Source organism: Meleagris gallopavo, chromosome 14, assembly GCF_000146605.3.
Source record: "Meleagris gallopavo isolate NT-WF06-2002-E0010 breed Aviagen turkey brand Nicholas breeding stock chromosome 14, Turkey_5.1, whole genome shotgun sequence".
Taxonomy (NCBI): Eukaryota; Metazoa; Chordata; class Aves; order Galliformes; family Phasianidae; genus Meleagris; species Meleagris gallopavo.
In genome coordinates, this window is record NC_015024.2 from 18832127 (window position 1) to 18854519 (window position 22393).

The window sequence follows — 22393 nt, forward strand, 5'->3', positions numbered from 1 at the left end:
GACACCAGGCCACGGTTTGGTTCACTGCAAACATCAACAGAGCTGTTTATATTTGGAACATTTCCAAAGACGTAAGAACTGTTACAAAGCCTCGTGCCTCCCCATGGGCAAGTAGGAAGGAGTCCTCAGAAACTCAGCTGAGGAGGATCACGCTCTGCTTTCCTGCTTGGAGGGACTGTGTTTGAACAGAGGACTGTGGAAGGAAGACAAATTCCCAAAGCTTCAGCTTGTGCCACGCTCAGGGTGTTCATCTTCAGAAGGACGCGGTTCTTCTCCACATTCCTCTCACACAAGGGGACACGCACTGCAGTGCTGGCAGTGACCATGCAGAGCAGCACCCACTTGCAGAAGCAGGGCTCATGCAGGGCTTTAATGCAATCGGGGGTTGGTTGCACACAGCTGGCCCTGCAGTACTGCCCAGCATCCCATGCCAGCCCCCTGCTCCCAGCAGAACAGAAAGGCAAGCACAGTGCCTGGCACCTCGCCCTGCCTCACTCACCTTCTGTATTGATTTTTCTGAGTACTCTCCAGCCCCTACTCACTTAATGAATTAGACTATTTATCCCCTCTGGAAATGGAAGTGTATTTTCCTCTCAAGTCAGGATTTATTGCCATCAACTACAGATTCAACTCCACAAGCAGCATCTGGCTTCAAAGCCAACAAAAAGCCTCAGCTATCGATACAATCACGCAGGTATTAATGAGGAAAGCTCCACCAGGGCTGTTTCCCTGCTGACTCAGCGGAGTTGCAGTCCTTGTGCAGCACACAGCACTCAGACTGCACTGCCACAGCTGGGCTCAGCAGATGGGCAGCACTGCAGCCCAACTGCTCAGATTGTCACTGCACCTAAAACCAAGAGTGATGCTATAACCTCAAGCACCCACCCTGCACCAGTGCTAACCGGGAAAGGTGGGTTTGACTCATCCTGAGCCATGATGCACTTACACTGCAGCAGAAGCAGAGCTCCACATCAGCACAGCTCTGCAGAACACAGGCCAAGAGGCACAGCCCTTCACCTCCTGCCAGAGGAGTGTTCACAGCTCTCCTCAGTGCCACAGCTCAGTGTGTCCCAACGTTACTCACAAGAGTTTTTTGAGGATGTTTTGTGCATGACAATGAACATCACCAAGAAAATGAATTACTATTAACTCAAATACAATCAAACCATAACGATAAAGACCTGGGACGTACAGCAGTGGATGGAAGCTGACCTGCTGCAGTGAGTCTGACACTGACCATTACATACATTCCTACTCTTCTCTGGCAAAGTATTTTCTACTGGCACACAGTATTTTTCTGTTCATCGTTGATTACTGTGACTTAAAGGTGGACCTAAAAGCATAAGTCAATATTTGCCCTCTTTCAGAAGGCATGGTCTTACTGACAGCCAGCCAAACAAAAAAAATCTGCTTCCTATTTTTCCCTCTGCATCTCCTCCATCCCACAGAGGCACTACCCCCCACTTGCCACAGACAGTTCTTCCAAACCAAATCACCTCTCGCTTCCACACTACGTGGAGTACTTCCAGAAGCACAGTGCCTGCTCCCAGCTGCATATTTAAGGCCAGAACACTCAATGCCCCCAAACTTTCCAGTTTCTTTCAGCCATAACACACAAAGCTGAAACAGCAACACCTGCTAATGAACAAGTTTCCAAGGATGTATTCAAAACCAGCACATTTCTGCAGTTTGAGTTTACAGTTTATTTCACTAGCAGAAAACCAAATTACATCAAATCAAACAAATTTATTGCCCTTCTAGTGTGGTGCTCAAAGAGGGAAGAGTTTCCATGCAGCCACAGCCTGCAAAGCCCACACTGCAGGGCCTGCACATGTGGGCAGGGCAGGGCTGCAGTGCCACACAGAACCACCGCTTGGCTGCAGGAGGGCTCACCCTGCACCCCCAGCAGGATTACAGTTATGGGGCAAACAGAAGTGCCTGCGCACTCACTTGGTTATTTTAAGGCAGCCTGAATAGCAGTTATGCAAGAATAAAGTACCCTGATACACTGGAAGCAGGAGAAGCCTAAGAAGCACTTCTCAGGTAGTGCAGAAGGCTTAAGACTAAGCCCACAGCATCAGCTCTTCTTCCTCTTGCTCCTAGGAAGCAGTCGATCCCCTCCTGGCAGCCAGGACTGGCACGTCTTCCTCTTGCTAGTTCTCAGGTCCAGAAGGCAGTTGCTGGGAAAAAAAAAAAAGTGGAAAATATGGTTTCCAAGGTGCTCTGAACAGGCAGATGCTGAAGGTTGTACAAAGGCACAGCAGGCACTGGGTGCACAGCACCCCCAGCACACAATCCCACCGGGGCATGAACAGAAACACGCTCCATCTCCGTGTCTGAGGGTAGCAGTACCCACAAACCCCATGTGCACAGATATCTCCAGCACCGCCCACGTCTGTCCTGGAACAGATCTGAGCAGAAGGAGTAACGGCCTTCCCAGTTCTTCACCCACAGCCTCCAGTGCTGGCACACTCACATGCCATCAGCAAGGTGTGCATGGAACAGTCATGGGGAGAGCAGCTGTGGGGTGGCTGTCCCACCAGGACAACACGTGGGGCTCCACCTTCCAGCTGCAACCCTTCACCTGAGGCTCTTCTCATTATGGACAAGGAACGTTGCACTGGAAGCTCAAAGTGTTTTCATTTCAGTTACAGTTAATTTTAAAGGGAAAAAAGTTAAGCTATCCTTATTTAAATTATGCAGCTCATTTCCATCAACCTGCTTTGAGCTTGGAACACCACACAGAGTTGACGTGAAAGATACTGCTCTTGCCCGTCAGTAGCCATTACTAATTAAACATTCCTCATAAACACATCTTTTTAAAAACCATTTGCTAGGATGAATCTACCCTATGAGGACCATTCATTTGGCTTAAACAGGAAATTCACAACTGAAAACAAGATGAAATCTGGATAAGAGTCTGGATGAGGTGCTATGAGATACGGTTTCGTAGCTTAGTGGGTAGTAATGGTGATAGGAGGATGGTTAAACCAGGTGATCTTGGAGGTCCTTTCCAACCTTGTGATTCTAAGAAACTCAAGAGCTGAAGTCCTTTCCCTGCTGGCACAGCAAGATGTACACACACACACATCAGCAGGAACAACGCGCATCCCAGAGCCTCTAGCAGCTCCCCACGGTTCCTCCTGCCCAGCCACAAAGCACGCAGCACTGCAGCTCACAGCGGAGCCGATGAGACGACTCCCTGCCTGCTCTGATAGCGAGCAGCTCTGACAGCAGCACAGCTGCACAGGCAGCCAAGCAATATGACTTTCTAGTATGATTGCTCATTTGATTTGCTACTCAATTATCCTTCAAGCCTCTTGGTATCGCTTTCCATTTTCTTCACTGACTTTGTGTGCCTCAGATTATAGGCTCCACAACGAGCCCGAGCTTCATTTACCCACTACATCCGGACAATACTATCACAGAGCATGTCCTAACATCCCCGAAGGCTATGATAAACCCTCTGTAGAATCTCCCGTGTCTTCAACACCAAACATCCAATAACAAAATAATTACAGTTAAGCCTACAGCTGTTGAAAACAACGGGTTTTGGTTTTTACTCACATAAAGTGCCTACACATGGAAGGATGTCACCACTCTCACATAACCCAACAGACATCACTTCTGCGTCTTCCTTGTCCAGGTTTTGTTTTATAAGGAAACCTCATGTTTTCTATCTTTGTTTCGCTGAACTTCAGATAGGTTACAAACACTGAAAGTTAGCATTGAATTAAGTGAGCGATTAGTTATTTTCTATGTAAATTCAAATAAAAACCCACCAAGAAAACTCAGAAAAATAACAACAGAAGTTGACAAGGTGACTTACAGTAACCTAGAGCTAGCACTACACCAGAGATGGCATTGGTCACAGAAACCACCCCAGACCAACTGACTGCAACCAGCTGCACACACAGCACCCTTTGTCTCAGCTGGCACTGCTCACAGGAGCCACGATTCTGCAAGTTTTGAAGAACAGAATGCTGGAGCCCTGAGAACACCAAGCAACACGAAGCAATGCCACACAACAGCTCTGCGACTTGCTGCAGCACCCAGCGCTACACTCTTCCACAGTCAGCCTTCCAAACCCTGCAGACACAAAATAAGCCAAGAATAACGCTTTCTAAGCTACAGCTTCACTTGTCAGCAGATGGGATCCAGGGTCAGTACAGGGCTGGGTGAAACGTGGGGCCTCTAAAACCTGTTTCCAACTCAACTGCCAACATACACCTCTGCATACAGAACAAGTAGCATTGCTGAGAAAGCACTGCAGTGCAATCACTGCATGGAAACAGCACTGAAACTGGAAAGAAAGACAACGTCATCCAAAGATACCCTGGTAAACAAGCAATCGTTGCCTAGAGGTTTTGTTTAATAAGGCAATTTCTGCACACGGGGTCTCTGTCAGTACATTATTAAATGCTCCTCAAGCCATGAATCTGCAAAGCCATTGACATTTGTATAACCCTGGGTACCAGCGAAAACCTGAAGGGAACAGATGAGTTCAGATACGTAACTGCACCCCACAGCAGGTCACATGCAATTCAGGCGTCTATGGCCCTGCTACTAACACATACCTGCACAAAGACGCTTGCTTCATCAGAAACCGAGTCTATATCTGAAGGATTAAAGCCTTCCACACCATTTCTGAACTAGAACCGAAGACCATTTGTCTGCCAGTAGCTCTGCAAAACCATCGTGACCGCCAGCGCAGACCAATGAGGAGTGTGGCTGATGGAAAAGCAGGCAAGGCTCGGGTACGTGAGCCAGCGTGGGAGCAGGAGGCAGAGGGCACAGCAGGGATGTGCCTGCAGTGCTCGCGCCGCAGGGCCAGGCCTGGGTGAAGGAACACAGCAGCAGACACAGGCCGCAGGCCCTCTTAAGCTGAGCAGGCACTCGTTCCAACAGGACGCCTCCACCCCAGGCAGGGCACTGCCCGCTGTGCTGGGACCAGGGCTGCCAGCCACTCCTTTGGTTTACGTTCACTTCAATAGATCAGAACATTTTTGTACTCTTCGGCTTTGATCTGCTGGCCACGTGGCGCAGTGCCACCAATAGTGAAAGAACAAAGCAAGCATGGCTGACCTTCCACAGCAGTGTGCACATTTCGGTCCTTGGGAAAGGCAGCTCCCTTCCCATACCCGCTGGTTCACTTTGTAATGCGGTTGGCTTGGGCAAGGACAGAGCTCCAACTCTGGCATCCAACACCTGAGACGGAGGGAGAAGAAACAGGAAAGCCCCCATCCTTTCTTTTAGAATGAGGTGAGCTTGTTTCTCAGAACACTGAAGTACATTGTGAGGTAGGCAGGATGTTTTACTGCAACTATGCACAATTAAAGACCATCATCCTTTTATCCTTTTCTTTACTTCACAGCGCACTCCTATAGGAAATACATCCAGCAGCTTACTCCCTGAAATCTCACTAGCAGCTCTCTAGAACTTTGCTAAGGTGTGAATGGTGTCTCCACAGAAGCCTTTCATCAAACCCACACTCAGTTTTAGGCCTTCAGATCCGATGCTGCCCGCAGAGCTGAGCAATCCCTGCGGCTCAGCACTCGCACACTACTTGCCATACACATCACAGAACCATAAGGCTTTCATTAAATGGTCACCAAGAGGTTACTGAGAGCCTGAAATGCTGCCTCAATTTCATCAGATAGAGTAAAATGAATTTATGTAGTCCCAATAGCATTATACCACAGCAAGTGGATTTGTTACTTAAGAGAGGATATGAAAAGCAAAGAAAAAAACTTTGAGAGCTCAGAGAATGCTTAAATCGTGCTTAAGTTAGTTTCAGGAATGGAATGGTGTTTTGCTAAAAATATGCTGCAAATTGCCATTAAAATATCCCTAATCTGCTCCATCTGTGCATTGTCACAAACAAATGGCAAGTATGCCATAGAAAAATACTCGGGTTTATTTTTTGAGTATTACTGTCTAATCTCTTTGTGTCAAAATAAGACAATTAGCAGAGATGAAAGATGACTCCAGGGAATTTAAGTAATGTCTCAATTTTCATTAAGCGCTTCATAAAATAGACAATCCACTCTAAATGCAGAATATGAATATTTATTGCTTCTTTATTAGATCTATCATGGAAATTAAGATGCTCAGCAGATCACTGCCTCTAAAAGGCACAGCACGCTGCAGTTCAGAACTGTTCCAACACCCTGAGATGTGCTACAGGCAGAGCAGCTCTGCTCTGACCAACCTCAGCCCAACGCTAAGCAGTGGGAAGGCTGCTTTGGGAAACAAGGCACAGATGCTGAGATCCAAACGCACCACAGCACTGCTGCCATTTTCTCACCTGCTTAGGGAGAATAAAGCATTCGCACAAGTTTGAAAGTTTGAAGCTTTTTTTTTTTTTAAATAGCATCAAATTCTCTTTTAGAGACTTGTATTGTAAAACCATAAGAAACCTGTAGCTCACCAAAGCAGCCCACAGTGCAGCTGGCACCACACACAGCTGCTCCCTGCCCCACTGCAGTGCTCTGCTTCCCTGCCCCCAGGAACACATTCCTCAGCCACAGTCAACCAGAACCAGTGACCGCACTCTGACTGCTGAGCAGCCCCTGCAGACTGCTTCCCCTGGAGCTCCAACTTGAGCTTAACCCTTCCAGACATACAAGAGATCCTAAATCTTCTGAATCCCATCTGTGAAAAACATGAAACAGTCGACAGTTTTAAAAGTACTGAAAAATCACATTTGGCAAAAGAAGTAATGCTCATGAAGAACTATTTTCTCCATTTCAGTTAACAAAGAAATCCTGCAGAAGAGCAATAACTTGGATTTGTATTGTTAGTATAGACAAACGTATTCTCCCTCATCACATCCACCTCTGAACAGAGACTCTTCTGCATAGCCTTGTCCTGAGAAGCCCCACTGAATTTCATAGCTAGACCTGTCCTCAGCAGAGTGCCCATCTCAAAAGTGAGATCCTCTAGGGCTGCACACAGCAATGCTTTCAGCCCTCGTGCCCAAATACCAAATAACGTCATTTGGAATTACAGATATAAAAGGATGTAAAAGACTGAACGCAGGACTATTTAGAAGTGTTCTCTGCACTAAGAAATTGACATTTAAACCTAAGCCAAATACAGACCATCCTAAATTAACTCCAAAGCATAATGTTGATTATCTTATGTACTAAAATACATGGAAGTTTCAGCTTTTGACATCACTTGTTTTGCACATACCCAATCATCAGCCATAACAAAAACAGAGAGAGATGATCAGCCCCCAAACCAAAAATCCGTGCTGGTTATGAAATGTTTTTGTGCTGGCCTATGCCTTCACAGGTACTAAGCTTGCAAAGCAAAGCTCTCCCCTGCTCAACCAGCAGGACACAATCCTGCAATGAAGAACAATATAGCTGTAATGAAATGCATAGACCTGACTTAATTAATATTCTTGTGCACTTACCAACCTGGCCAAACCTTGGTACCACGCAAATAAAACAACCGAAAGTGAACTGAGTGAAGGAAATTATTGAAGTAACAAATTATTCTTGCTCTGGATATATATCATAACTAACATTAACATCCAGTACTGCTAAAGAGGAACACCCCATTAGGGAATCCAGCTCCACACTTGACATTCCTATTTCTTCTTGGACTAATGAACCCGTGCAAGAAGACACAGATGCAGTCAGTCTTCATTCCTGTTTCTTTGTACGATACCTATAAAGCTTTTCAGTTGATGCAACACTGCACTACTATAAATCTCACTCTACCTGCACACCTTCAGCATCCCCAGATAGTCCAACATTTGCTCTCCACCTTCACGTATTTCACTGCGTTACTTCAGGAATCATCGGATGGTTTTGCAGCATTTCTTTACAGAACACCTTGCACAGACACAAACTTTAAATCTTGCCAATAACAGAAGGGGATTTTTGTTCTTTGAAAAGAAGACATTAAGATTCTAGAAACAAGAATGTGCTCTTCTCTCTCCTAACAGAAGTCAACCAAAGCAAACGCTGCAATTCCAGGATGTTCAACTAGACACAGAGATACAGGTGAGCACTGGCAACAACCTAACATTAATTTTCTACTGTACTTAGTCTCTTGTTTTCCCCTTAAAAATAAAAATAAAATAGAAAAATTAGTCTGTGTTTGTTTTGTTGGTTTTTTTGTTTAAGTATACATCCATACTCAATGTAGGCTTTGGAACAACGCTTTTCAGCCACTCATCTGGGGATTCTAGGAGCATCCACGCATTATTTTCCAGCAAACCAACAACACTGTAGAAGTTTTGCCTCCAATAACTGTTCTCACTGAGCCTGATGTTTTAATAGCATTTGCCTCTCTTGCAGAAAATGTGTAGGATTCAGGAAAGCAGAAGAGACTTGAAATCAGCCTCAAGTATTTTTCCACCTGTCTATTTCTACCTACCTGTCAGAGGACACCAAACAAATCTCAGCTTCCAGATCTCTCAAGATATCTGAACTGGAGCTGAAGGGAAAAGCAAAACACACGTCAATTATTTTAACAATGCTCACACCAAAGGTCTGTAAACAAAACGATTAATTCTGGCAGCAGAACTTGTAAATGAGACAGACCTTACACACAGCAATGGGAAATTTCCACCAAAGCCCAGAAGGTTCCTTTCTTTGAGGAAATGAAGAAATGGTGTGCAACCCCTATCCGTGGGCAGGGTTTCTTCTCTCTTTCCCAGTCGGTCTCCCCCCACCTCCCATTCCTCTTCAGGGCCAAATGAGCAGCACAGTGACTGCAGCACCATGGATAGGAGAAAAATACCACTGGCACAGAGCACAGCACAGAGGAGTTCAAAAAAGGGAAAATACACAAAGCACTGCTGCCATATGGAGCACATTATTCCAAAACAAAATGGATTTTGAAGTTGTGTGTGCAATTTTAGAAACTCATCTGTGGTTCCCCAGGAATTTTTATGAACTGCTGAATAAATTTATCTAATTACAAGCATTACTCAACAGAGCAGCTTTAATTTGGAGATAAAGGCAACTCAAACTAAAAGCAGTGACTGCATTTATAGGGAACAACGTTTCATCCCTGCACCAATTACCAATCCCAGCACACACAGCAACTGGAGGAGTGAGAGCAGCCCAAATCCCAGCACCACACCTGGGTGCTTGGAGGGAACATCAGGGAACCCCAGCATGCCCAGGGATTTCTTACTGCACTACTGAAGATGACATGAAATACTCAAAGGAAAAACACAGGAAAGCACACTAAAAATGATGGTGACAGGGGAAATTGAGAAGTCTAGCAGGTTTATTTTTTACTCCCAAAATTTGCACTCTGTCAAGAATTCATCTTCGGCACACAAGCCGGATGCCTAGGGAATGAGTTATCATACTTCTGAATCCTGCCCTGATGCTCCAGTTACACTAAAAGAAGCAGGGAGATTTTAGCGTTTGGCTCCCTAAAATAGAAAAAGAACAGGTTTGACGACTGAACACCGTGTACTTTATTGCCCTGAAAAATATATTCTTACTATCATTAATCAACTGTTTGTCACAAGCAAAACAATATAAGTGAAAAGATTTGGCTAGCACTCAGCACAATAATGCAAGTTCATAATTTGCATGCATATTTCAAAGTTTACGCCTACCAAACTGTTTTAAAACCATGCACAAGACGTACTGGAGTTACTGACCACCTCAGAACGTGCCTGTGTAAGAGAACGGGCAATCAACACAAGAGTGGTCTGAGCCCCCCACAAACCAGCTCAACTCCTGCACTTCCATTGTACTGAGTGATGGAGGACATCACACCTGAGCGCCCACAGGCAGCCTGCGGGGCTGAGTTTCCCAGCTGTGACCAAACTGCCCTTTTTTTCCAGCATTTCTTCAAACGCGTCCCTCATTCCAAGGCCGTCACTCACTAAGACAGTTCCCCACATCTAGTCTGTGCTAAACATCAGCTCCTTGAACAAAGATCGAGCCATCTCCTGGCACTGAGCTGCAGTGACTCCGTGCTTCGTACCATTTTCCACGTGTGGGGAGGAAAAACAACTCTAAATGGATAGCTGCAAAACAATTACAAAAAACATTTTCCAGCTCTTTATTGAGACGCTGAATATTAAATCAAAAGGAATGCTGACCAACTGAGTTCAAGTTTTTAAGTAATTTTGCTTTCTCTCACAGAAAGCTTCCAATATCTCCTTATTGTTGAACAACCTGCACTCAAACTGAAGAAAATGAATGAAATTGAAAAGAAACAGCAACCTCGTTCTGCGTGCTGCTTTTACGGATTTTAACTCAGTGAGGCCAAACAGAATTCAGCAGACAGTTTTGCTCATTTCTTCAGATGCTTCTGGCTTCCCAGCCGGCAGACACGAAGGGTTTGGCTGCAGCACCCACTGCATGCTGAGGGTCAGCTTCCTCGGGGCACTTACAGGCAGTAACGAGTGAACTGCTCCCTCCTTGATCATCAGCTGGATTTCACTCCTGCTCTCCCTTTGTTAGTGAGGTTTTGGTTTGGTTTTGCCTTTTAAAGATAAACACACCACTTTAAAATAGAGAGAAGAAAGCTGACAAGTGTGGATAACATGTCTCATTCTAAAAATGAAAGGAGCAAACGTCTCTGCTTTATGGCAGATTAAGTTCCCTCTTGGCTGCTCAGCAAGCAGAACCCTTCCATCAGTCTGTCCTGCCCTGCTGCCAGCACGCGCATGGAGCGGTTCTCGCTGTTGGCACCAACTGCAGGCTCTCTCATGTCGCCAGCTCTGTTTGAAGGTGAATGCCCAGCCACAAGGAGCGAGGAGAAATATTTTTCTCTACCTTCCTGCCCTGCTTCCTGCTCCCATTCCAAACTCCAGCCTGCCTGTGACAAACAGCTGTAGTGTGCAGCGTGTCAGGCAGCCAAGGCAATGCAGAGTGCTGGTACCCTCACATCTGTTTCCAGGACTCAAAGGTGTCCAATCCACAGCTGTGTCTGATGTCTGACACCTACGCTATGCAGGCACCACACCCTGCACAAACCAGAGGCCAGCAGCCGTCCCCTTTGTCTCCCCAGGACTGCACCCACAGCCCTTGCAGCTCTGTGCCCATACATTACAGCTCACAATTGTTGGAACAAAGGTATGAATTAACAGAGAAGCAGCAGCAGCATCCTTACACAACGGACTCACATTTGAGGACAAAAAAAAAATCAAAGATAAAATGCTCCCATCTAACACTTGATGTTCACCTTCTCTGGCCCACAGCAGCACAAGATTAACTCAAAACCGAACTACAGAATTGAAAAAAAGACTTTCCCCCACTGAAAACAGTTCTCACACACTGCCTCGTGCCAGAGACGAGCAGCCCCAGGACAGCATCCTGCTCACCCCAGCCTGCAGTGCCAGCAAGGCCCCCCCACAGCTCTCCCAGCCGCCCTGCGCTGCCAGCTCTGACAAAGCCACGGCTGTGAGAGGTCTGCAGGGGATGCTGCCATCCAGCACCCTCCAGTCTGCACGCTGTGCCTTCTCCAGCTGATGAACTAAAGCTCAACTACTGCAAAGCACCTAAGGCCAAAGCAAGTGACCGGATAATCACAGACCTTCATCCTGATCAACAGCTGCCAGGCGCAGTGCCAAGCAGCCCCACTTACTGCAAACGAGCCCCGACTTGGGCAAGGAGCTCAGCTGGCAGAGCTGCAGTAGCTCTGTGTATCCCAGAGGCACAGATTTACACACGCTGCAGGTACAGCGCTTTTCAGTCAGTGTTTCAAAATTAAATCACCCTGTTTCACTGTACAATATAACATCGTTAGACGAGGCCAAAGATAGATTGTCTGTGCTGAGAGTCCTCCACTCTGCTCCTAAGAACTGATGCTCTCTTCTAACAGCAGTTTTAAAGTGAAATAATTTGTTTGAACGACTGAATGTTATCTCAGTTTTATAGAGTACTTTTAATAAAATATTTCCTCTGTGTGGTTCATTAACTGGCTTATCACTGTCCCACCTAGTTTCTTTTATAATTTTTCTATTGTTTAAACTCTTGCGTAAAGCTTGGCTTCACTCCCAGAAAGTAAAAGAACGCAGTGAGACTATTTATATGGAGAACTAAAGTTCCATGAAAGCTTTATGTATGACTTCACAGCTTTGAAAAAATATCCTTTAAAAGTCAGTGCTTTGTTCTGCTGTTTATCTATTACGAGCGTTTTGCTTCATTGGTGGGATCATCAATTTCTGAAAAGACCAAACACGTTCGGATCGATGCTCCCACCCCCATGTCTGGTTGGTACCTTTTCTCCAGCAGGCATGGAGTTCTCCTGTCCTCACGTAGAGCAGTGACTTCTGCATAACATCAGCACTGGCAAGATTACTACAGGCGTAGATACATTATATGGCCTGACTGCTCCCTTGGTTGTACAAAGCAGAACTTTAACTATTGGTATTGGATTGAAAAGGGGCAGAAGTTCTTGTGAGGAGGAGGTAGAAATCACCAAGTCAACTGCAGTGTCATTAATAGAACAACGATGTCAGCTCTCTGCCTTTGTGACTGCTTGGCTGTGTTCCATACACTGCTCAAAATCCAAATTTTCTTTTAATGTATCACAGCATCAGGCCTCCATAGAAAAGGGCTCTCTCTGTGCCTAAAAGTACAGCACGCAGATTTGGACTCCCAAATATATTTCAAGTTTTGACATTTCAATGTGAAATAAGTTCCCCCTTGTCAAAGGATATCCTCTCATTATCAGAAAGAAAATGCAAGTCTCAGTAAATCATATCTTGATGGAAAAGCACAATGCTACAATGCTACAGACCACCCCCACTCTAAATCATTCTTCTTTTGTTTTCACTGCACCTCACAGAACATTAACTCCATGGCAGCCAGAGACTGACACAACACATCTTTCTTTCATGCAGTTTATACGACTGTTTTTCCACGACCTCTGAAAATCATGACCTAATGCTACTAATTAAAATGGAGCTGCGTGATGTCAACAGCACTGCGTGGGTGCGAGGCACAGCCCAACACACACAGTGCAGCCAAAAGGCACATTGCTCCCAGAGCTGCTGCTCGGAGCCACAGGCAAAGCAGTGCAAGAAGGATGAGCCTGGCCCAAGGAGCACGCTGCAGCCAAACAGCAGCGGCCACGCATCACACAGCATCCAGCCAGGCTTTTCTGCCTCATCGCTGCTATTTTCGTCTCTTTTTCAGCCAAATGTATACTAAAAAAAAAAAAGATGCCACGTTATAAAGGATGAGCACCTACAGTCCACGATGGTCAGGCACACTACAGAGCCCAGCAGCCAGTCAGCTGAGTTTAATGCAGAAAAGAAAGGAAAAATAAACAAAAGCACAGCACTACTGCAGTGAACTTCTTGACCAAAACAGAAGCTAACTTCTAAGGTTATGCAAACTGCACTAAACTTAAACAAATATAAACACATCACACATACAAACCAGAGAGTATGCACAAAGTAGGAAAGCAAAGAAAAAGTCCCAGAGAGATTCTGAAAAAGCAATTCTGTGCCATAGGAGTTGAAGCAAAGAATAAGCCACAAAGAGCTAGTAAGTGTGTTTGTTGGCTTACATTTGTTTTTTCAAAGAGGTCCAAGTATCTGAGGCATACTGAATGGTCTTCACAGCTGTGAGATTCTGTGTTTGAGTCAAGAAATCTATGGAAATACTTAATTTGGAGAGAGCGACTACATGAAAAGAAGGAATAAACAGCTTTGTTCTGAGCCAGACATGACGCAGACAGATGTGCACTTTCCAGCAAAATCTGCCAACTTGCTTCATGGAAGCACATTCAAACCATCAGTAGCAGTGGCACACTGATACCCTGCAGCAAACAGTCTCTTCAACACACTCCCATCCAGACTTGAGAATAATAAACATAAGTCTGCAGACAGAGAAAGGTAAAGAACTAAAATGTAACTGTGATGCCAAAGGCACAGGAGGGTCACTCAGGATATCATTTATATACCAGGTTGGCAGTGGAGCAGATTTAATGACTCCTTGGATGAGCTAATGAAAGGAATACTTTCTTACTCTGTCAAATGAAAATTCTAGATTTTCTAGGGTCCTTAATGCTAAAAGGTGAGCTTGCAGGCAAGAAGAAAGAAAGAAAAAAAAAAAGAGAGAGTGAAACAGAAGAATGGGAACATCTCATTCAAATTCTGGCTAGGATCAAGCAAAAGGCATTTATTTTGTGCAACTGAAATCATCAGAGCCCTAGGGCAGCTGCCTCGCAGACCCAGTGGGAAGGAAGCAGCACCACGTACCATTTGCACGTGTGCCCAACGTGACACCTGGACTGGAGAGCTTCTGCCCAGGTTCCCATCCACTGCTGCTACACAACCACAGCACGGCCCCAGCCACCACACAGCTCCCATCAGCAGCACAACAGCCAGTGCCAAAGCTGCCAATTGCAAAGTTGAGGTTTCAGCACACGAAACCAGCCTGTGGGACGGAGCACCGCAGCCAGATCCTTCCTTCCAAGCAGGGGCCCAGAAGTTGCTCCTCCCAGCTGAGCCATCCTTCAGAACAGGCCCTGCGTGGAGCAGCTCCAGGAAGCTGCTGCACCCAAACAGCACAGACATGGAGATGCTCTGGGGGTGCCAGTCCTGCCAGCACAGGGCTCTGTTCTCCGGTGCACCAAACAAGGTGCAGGCCAGGGCATGTACCAAAAAACAGTTATCCCATCTTTCAACTACTTCCCCTTTTCCCCTGGAAGCTGGGCCTACAGCACCCAGTACTGAAAGAGATGTTTATCTCAGCATTAGTCATCTTTACCAATCGACAGAGCGGTACCTAGCAAATTGTGATCTATCAAGCACGTGTTTTCAACAGACACAAACTCTTCTACATAGTTTTTGAAGATAGATCTTAATAACAGCTGAGTCTTCTCAATAACACCAGCGCTGAAGAACCAAAAACTTAAAGCTTCACATTTATAAAACCTTCCTTGATCCTTCATTTCCTGTGACCAAATAAAGCCATTTCAGTAAGCAAAACTAAATGAATTAAGAAAGAAAAGTAAATGGATGTCAGGACTTCAAGGTTCAGTGACATTCTATCCCTGCCTGCAAGTAATGGGTCATTTAAATTCTATTTCTCAGAGCAATACTTGGCTCAAAGAACCATTAAAAGATTTAGGCTATATCAATTTTTGAACCTCTTCAAATAAATCCTCAAACAAAAGGGAAGACAATGCAGTAAGAGAGAAACATCAAACATTCTCCTGGTCCCACGGCCATTTCACTCACTTTTCTGTACAAAAAGGAACATTTCCACTACAGTGCCTCTATCAAGCGAATCTGAATGCATTTCAGCTGCATCCCTCAAGCAACCGAGCAGCCAGAAACATGGAAGAGAAGGAATGAGTAACCAGGATCACCTTCCACGGCTCTGGGCAGCCTGGTCTGGTGGTTGGCAGGAAGGTTGGAACTAGATGATCATTAAGGGCCTTTCCAACACAGCCCATTCTATGATATGGAGTATAAATACAAATGGCCCAGTACTCGTGCCAAAGTTTCTCCTGTTTGCTCCAACAGAGTACAAAGTAGTGAGAACAGACTCTCCTGTGCTGACCTGCTCGATGATCCAGATGACTCTGAGAATGCAAGAGAGCCCGAGCCCTGGCCTTCCTCTGGGGAACGAGGGTCACTTCGTGTGCCATCAGGAGCTCCTGGTTCGAGTACCTGGGCTTCTCCAAGGACTGCAGCTGAGTGATGCTCTTCAGGATCTTCCCCTATCAAGAAAAATAACATTGCTTAATTTTTTTGCTGTCTGAAGAGATTCTAAGAAAAACAACAGGTTTTAAGCATCTGAACACTGATGCCTCATTCCCACTCTCTTCAAAAACTCTCACAGATTCAAAGGTTTAATTTTATTTTTTTTTTTTAAACTGTGGCAGAAAAAGAACCTATCACCAACAGCAACAAACCACCTCTAGGAACCAGAGCCTGAAACACAAATATTCCCTTGTTATGGATTTCAAATATGAACAAGGAGAGAAATAAAGGGTAAGGTTATTTGTCACATTTCAGAAATTAGCAAACACTTAACGAGACAGCCCTGTTCTCTGGTCCTTGCAACCAATTCACTCTGCTCATTGCACAAGACATCTTGATAGCTACATAGTTTCACAGATCAAGATAATAGGCTTGTTTTCAATAAAAGAAACATAATGATTTATTTCCTTATGCATGCAAGAAAGATGAAATGTCAGTCTAGATCATTGGTATTTCCATTTATCTTTATAGGAAAGAACATTTCTAGACAACATAAACAAATTGTGAAGCCATTCTATTATTTTCCTATCAAATATTTTTATCTATTAGAAGATGAACAGTCCTCTCAAGACATGCCTCCTACCTCTCTGCATACGTAGTAAATATAGACTAGGAAGTGTGATGCAAAAAGAAAACTTGCTTTTACGTTCTGCCCACAAGTTCTTTCAAACAAATTATTTAACCAGGAGGTTGGGAGGGATATTAAAGCCATACTGAGACTTATCTCATTAATAATTCTCATTAAGGCAGTTCAGAGGTGTTCTCTGCACCCACACCACCTAAGTGATATTCCTACTCAAACCACTTCCACTTCTGTACCTCTGCAAAGTGTTCTGACAGAGCCAAACAGAACTATAGCAACAATGTGGAAAAGCTACACAATCTATGAAATCAGCCAGGGTTTGCCTTTCCCCTGTGCTAAAGGGCATATTTAATTGTTAGGAGCATATTTCTGTCAGTTGAAAACAACCAGCAGATTACAGTGAGTCAGCTGTCTAATGCAGCGTTACTGACATCAGGAGATTAAAAATAAAGGCCCAGTACAATAATACAGCTCAAAATAGATACATCAAAGTATTTATCAATTTCTTACGGTGCTTCTGCTAGGCAGTGCAAAATCCTACACTTATCAGTTATAAAAACAGACTGGATTTTTTTTTTTTTTTTAAGTTTAAAGATGTAAAACAAGATCATGTGAATAGGAAGGGATGATTAAAGTCATTACAACAAAGCAAGATTTTGATAGAGATATAAGGTACATCCATCAATACTACAGTTAAGGGCAATGGGAGATATTAAGGTTTTAAAAAGAATGTTTTAATTCTGCATAGTTCCAGGATCTACCATCTATCCCTTCCAGACTCCAAATAAGTGGGTGAGGAATGCATACAAAGCCTTTGCTCTTCTTAGAAGTAATGTTTTCAAATGGCAAGTCATCAAACCAGTGCTGGTTTTCTTTCTTTCAATGTTGCAATCTCCCATTTAATAAAAAGGTACGTGCTGTTAATAACAAACACAGAGGAAGAAAAGGCCTTAGCCTTATGTTCCTTCACCCCTAAGTTCTTTTCTTGGTGGCTTATAAGCAGCCAACTAGGTATATCTGTCCAGCACAAAATGAGAAACTAATTTCAAGGATTGCTTGCATGCAAAATTTTAAAGACTACAGAGTACACAAGAAGGGTAACGAGTATCTTAAAGATTTGTCAGAACCAGATGAGGGGGCATCATCTACTTAAGTCAACATGATACAGGATGATACAACTCTTGCAAGCTATTTTCTACCCGAGCACTCTTTTGGGAAAGCTGCATGGCTTCACTTAGCTTCTCAAAGCCTGCAGTTCAGGGCACAATGAAAAAGTAACTCACAGGAACCAAACTCTCCACTGATCATAGTGAGAAGTTCATATTTCAGTCTGTGATCCCATTATCAAATAGCACATTGCTTCTGCCTCTGCTGTAGAAGAGGGACACAGCTGTGAGTTACATCAAACGAGGCAAACTTCATCCTTGAGATTCCTTACCTTTCACCCTTCGTATGGAAAAGATTACACACTGCATCAAGATCTGCATGCAATGATAAGGATAGAATTCATACTACTTCACTGATATTTTCATTTCTTTTTACTCTCTGCTGGAGGTGACAGCACAGGAGACAGCCTCACACCAAAGATGAACGCAGCTCAACTCAGGCAGCGCAGGACGTGCGAGGGCTGCAACCAGCTGAACTGCTGTATTTTCCCAAGGATACAGACATCAGCACATCCAATTCTGGCCGATGGAATGCTCTTTGAAATTCAGCATCCTGAATACGCTGCAATTCCACAAATATTAGGCCAAGGATTGCTTTTCTATATCACACATTCACAGATTAACTGAATGCTGCCACAGCAAACAATACCATAAAACAAATGAGACCGAACAAAACGACAAGGAACAAGTTAAAAGCACACGGAGGTGCTTCTCTGAGGCTGTGGGCAGTGAGGACAACAAACATATGCTGGATGCTGCTCCTAACTCCAAGCATATCTGCAGAACTGAGTGACTGCAGCTGTGCATTCCCACTTCTCACTGTGCTGAAGGATATGAATACAAAACGAAGCAAGTTAAAAAGAGAGGCAATGTACTGTATAAACATTCTAAAAGAAGCTGAGGTACTTTACTCCTTCAAACTCAGGAAAAGAAAAATACTTGTCCCAATCCAAACATGTCCCCAGTTCCCTGTCACTGACTCCTTATCACGCTAACAATACAGCAATGCAGGTGACACCCACAAGCACCTTCATTTCCATGATGCCTACTGTCACATGCCCATTACTGATTTGGTACGTGTGGCTCAGAACCTAAGGCTCCATTTACATCAGCTAGTTAAAACATGCATCTGATACAGTACACATGTACGCAGTCACATTAAAATCAAACAAGTTGCACATTTACTGCAAGTTGTGCTTAAGAATCACACTAGAATCAATGGCAGTCCATCTCTTTAAGATCCGCCTGATTTCTACGTTTGTTTGGGTTTTGTGTTCATTTGTTTTACGGTGGGAGAAGAACTGTGAGAGAAGAACAAGGGGAGGAAAGAACATTTCTCCGGGAAATGCACTGATCAGCATGGGAGGCAGGGAGGTGGAGAGGGATTACATTAAAAGGCATCACTAACCTGTGCCTGCTGGTAATCCTATGAAAGTGCCTTCTTTTTTCTTTTGTGTGCTTTCTGTTTTCCTCTTACCGCTTTTCTCCCACCGATTTTTCACTTGATCCACTAAAAATTGAAATTCGCTTCTGTGTTTGTTTCCTGAAACATAGAAGTGCATTGCTGTACAACAAGCAGGCAGACCCGTGCCACAGAACTCCTAAGGCATACCATAAACAAGTGAAAAGAACACGAAATAAACACAAAACACCAAAAACTTTTTTGTTAAAGCAAATGCAAATTAATTCCACGCTGCAATGTTCCATGTTCTGTTAACAAACAAGTTTATGCTTTCAGGGTTACCCAGCAGCCAACACAGTTGCACAAAAAACCCCTTAGTTTTTGCAGAGTAAAACTGTTTGTTTCCTCTGAGCATCACCACATTTCTGTTTGTTTTTCTAAACCCATTAAGTACTGCAATTGTCACTGTAGCAGCCGTAACATGATGAAGATTTCAAGCTCCTTCTGGATACTGTAGTACTGCATTCATTCGTGACCTCTCTCCTGAGTTAGACTGAGTGGAACTACTCAGTGGAATAATTAGCCCTTCAGAGGGCATTTTTCACTTGTGTTGCTCAGGAAATCTAAATGCACAAACACCTTACAAAAACCCATCAGCTCTGAATGCTCAGAGGGCTGCACACCATTTTGCCAAGGGAAAACAGAACCTTGGTGCCTGACACATCTCAGCAGAAAGTGCAAGTACCTAGCTGCAGAAACAGTGACATCTCTTATTCTGTGCTGATTTACCTTCCAGCTGCAATTCCCAGTTCTCTGCTTTTTGAGACCACTCAGTATGAGACTGACCTCACTGACAACAAGCCCAAGAGAAGCCATGTGTCCCCAAGGTGCACCTTCCCAAAGAATCTAACAGAAGCTAATCAAGGCTATCAGCCCCATCCTGGTAACCTGGTTGGCATGCCTCTTGTTTTATCACCTCACAGGAGAGGGTAGCATCCCAACTGGAGAGAAAGAGCACGGATTTTCCTGTTTCTGCAGTAAAGCAATTCCACTGTAACAAGATGGTAAGCACAACAATGACAGCAGAGCAGCAAGATCCCAGGCCACAGCAAGTAAGGATTTGCTCAAATACAAAAGAAGAGGGCACAGAAATAAAGCAAAGCAGCTGCTGACCTTCAGAAGGCCTCAGGTACACATGGATCTCTATAGAGATACCCTCACCTCCACAGCCAACCCTTAAATGAGGGCTGGGAAGGAGTGGATCCTGGCTCCATTTCTTCCATCATTTGGGTACATTGCATGCACCTGAGCTCCCTGGGCTGGCCCTGCCTTCCACCAGATGCTCCATCACTGCTTCAAGCTGGGACTTAGCATTGCCACTACAGCTGTGCTTATGGACCAGGAAAGGCCCCAGCATACAGAACATGCACCAAACCAAGGTGCATCCTCAGCCTGGGGCAAGCTGAGGGCTGGGGGAGCTCCCACAGCTCCCACCTCAGGCCAGGCCTGGCCTCTCCTCAACACCTCCTGTCAGGTTCTGTCCCACACAAGGAAACGCATCTGAAATACTTTTCCCATGTATTGTTTACAGCTTACTCACTCCTGGCAGAGCTGAAGACTCCACATAAGGTCAACAAGTCCTTGTAGTAAAAAAAAGTCCCTGCCCAAGATGCTTGTATTGAAGCATGGCACGTTTATTACATAATCCTTTTGGTGCTTCAGTTTTTCCAGCGTTACTATTTTTTGTTGTTTTGTTTCATGCCGCATCTACAAAGGTCTTCACATCACAAGTGTCCTGCCAATACAGGGCACTGCTCAGATGCAACGTAAATCACAGCTGTGCTGAAGCTACGTACCACGTACAGCTCGTAAAACCACGGGTATTTCAGTAATAAAAACAACTGCAGACATAATTACAAATATTTCAAACACCAGACATAAATCACCGAGTGTCTGAATCCAAGTGTAAATTAAAAGACTTAGAAGGAGCAGCAGATTACATTTTTTTCCCTACGCATTTTTTTTTCTTTTTCAAAGCTTAAAATAGAAGCCTGGCCATAAGAAAAGCAGGAGGTGACCCTGGGGGTGGGAGGGAGCATCGCAGTGCCATTGCTGAGCTCCCAGGGAAGAAGAAAGCTCCTGACCAGGACAGCAGTGCTGGTTATACCTCTCAAGGCAGCACTGCGTAGAGAACTGATGGCAGCTGCTCCAGGGCTACCAAGCACTGAGCTTTGGGTTTGTTCTTTAGAGCTGTTTAAGCTTCACGGGGGAAGATACCCCACTGAGGGATTAATGAGTTAATGGGGAGTTTTTTGTTGTTTGTTTCTGTAATTGGTTAGATTGGCGTTTTTTGTTTTGCTTTGTATTATATTGCTAGAGATTTCTGCAAGGCAAGCAAGCAATTATGAACCAGTTACTTGAAATTAGAAGAGAATGATTCAAAACCACAAACAGTGCATGTACAGCTGAAAAAAAAAATATTCTCAGGAATAGAAGCAAAAAGCAAGGGGAAAAAATTGCTAAAGATCTAGGCCCTTATTTAGCCTTTACAGAAACCCAACTAAAATCAACAAAGCTAAATCTAGCTGCAATATGGCATTAATTTATACGCCCGAAGCAAGAGAAGAACACAAGGAAAAAGGGAAATGTGACTATATTGCAGATTTAAATACACCCCTAAGTATCACCAGAACAAGTTGTCCCTTCAGTGCTTTGCCTCTCCGTGGCAAAAGCTGAGAAGCCCCACGTGCACTGAACACTGCTCTCCTCTCCCATGGTAGCTACCACTTCCAAGAGTGCAGGTGAAGTCTTGCAATAGAACTCTCAGAAGAACCTTTGCTTCTAAACTAAGCCTAAAAATGACTAAGCTGCTTAGATGGCTCCAATGACAGACAAAGGGGTTTTGTAGGTGGTGGTTTGGTGGTTGTTTTTTTAAAAGATCAATTCATGAGGAAAATGGAGTGAAACTTGGATTTTACTCACGATAACTGGTGTGAATCTCGTCTATTTCCTCCTCTGTCTGGTCCTTTGTAAAGGTCAGGCTCTACAGAAATCACACAAATATTTATTTACTAAGAGAAAAAGTTGATAAAGCTGCATACTTCAAAAATAAAAACTAACTAGGGGAAGGCTCAACATTCAGTGTTCTCACACCAGCTCTTAGTGTCCCATCCACAGACGTAACACATGTTTAAAGTACACACTGTCTTGCTTTGCTTTCACAAAGACAAAGGACCAAACCAAAATACCCCGGGTAACACCCAGCATGCGCGGGCCATGAAGTTCTCCCTAATCCTGGACAATAAACGTGCACCAAAAGTCACAAAAGTATCATATGTCATGGGAAAAGAACAGGCACTATTGCTAATAGGGAAGCAAGGAATGTGCTAGATAAATCCTAGAGAATTCTAGAAAGCAAAATATTCCCCACACTGCCACAGAGGGTCAAAGTCTTCCAATACATCCAAGGGGAACATTACTTCAGAATTTTTATTGCAATCAGAAAAAAGTTCTCTTACTTAAACAGT

General features: G+C 44.3%; 1 protein-coding gene across 1 annotated transcript in view; it reads right to left on the minus strand.

The window, feature by feature from the left end:
• Positions 1–1683: 1683 nt before the first annotated feature.
• Positions 1684–22393, minus strand: part of RAD18 (RAD18 E3 ubiquitin protein ligase) — a 35520-nt gene continuing 14810 nt past the window's right edge. The window contains exons 8-13 of the mRNA XM_019619982.2: positions 21849–21909; positions 18873–19007; positions 15513–15672; positions 8395–8454; positions 5086–5208; positions 1684–2180 (exon numbers count right to left, since the gene is read on the minus strand). Of these exons, the coding sequence (XP_019475527.1) occupies positions 2078–2180; positions 5086–5208; positions 8395–8454; positions 15513–15672; positions 18873–19007; positions 21849–21909 (642 nt within the window). The 3' untranslated portion in view covers positions 1684–2077. The remainder of the gene's footprint in view (positions 2181–5085; positions 5209–8394; positions 8455–15512; positions 15673–18872; positions 19008–21848; positions 21910–22393) is intronic.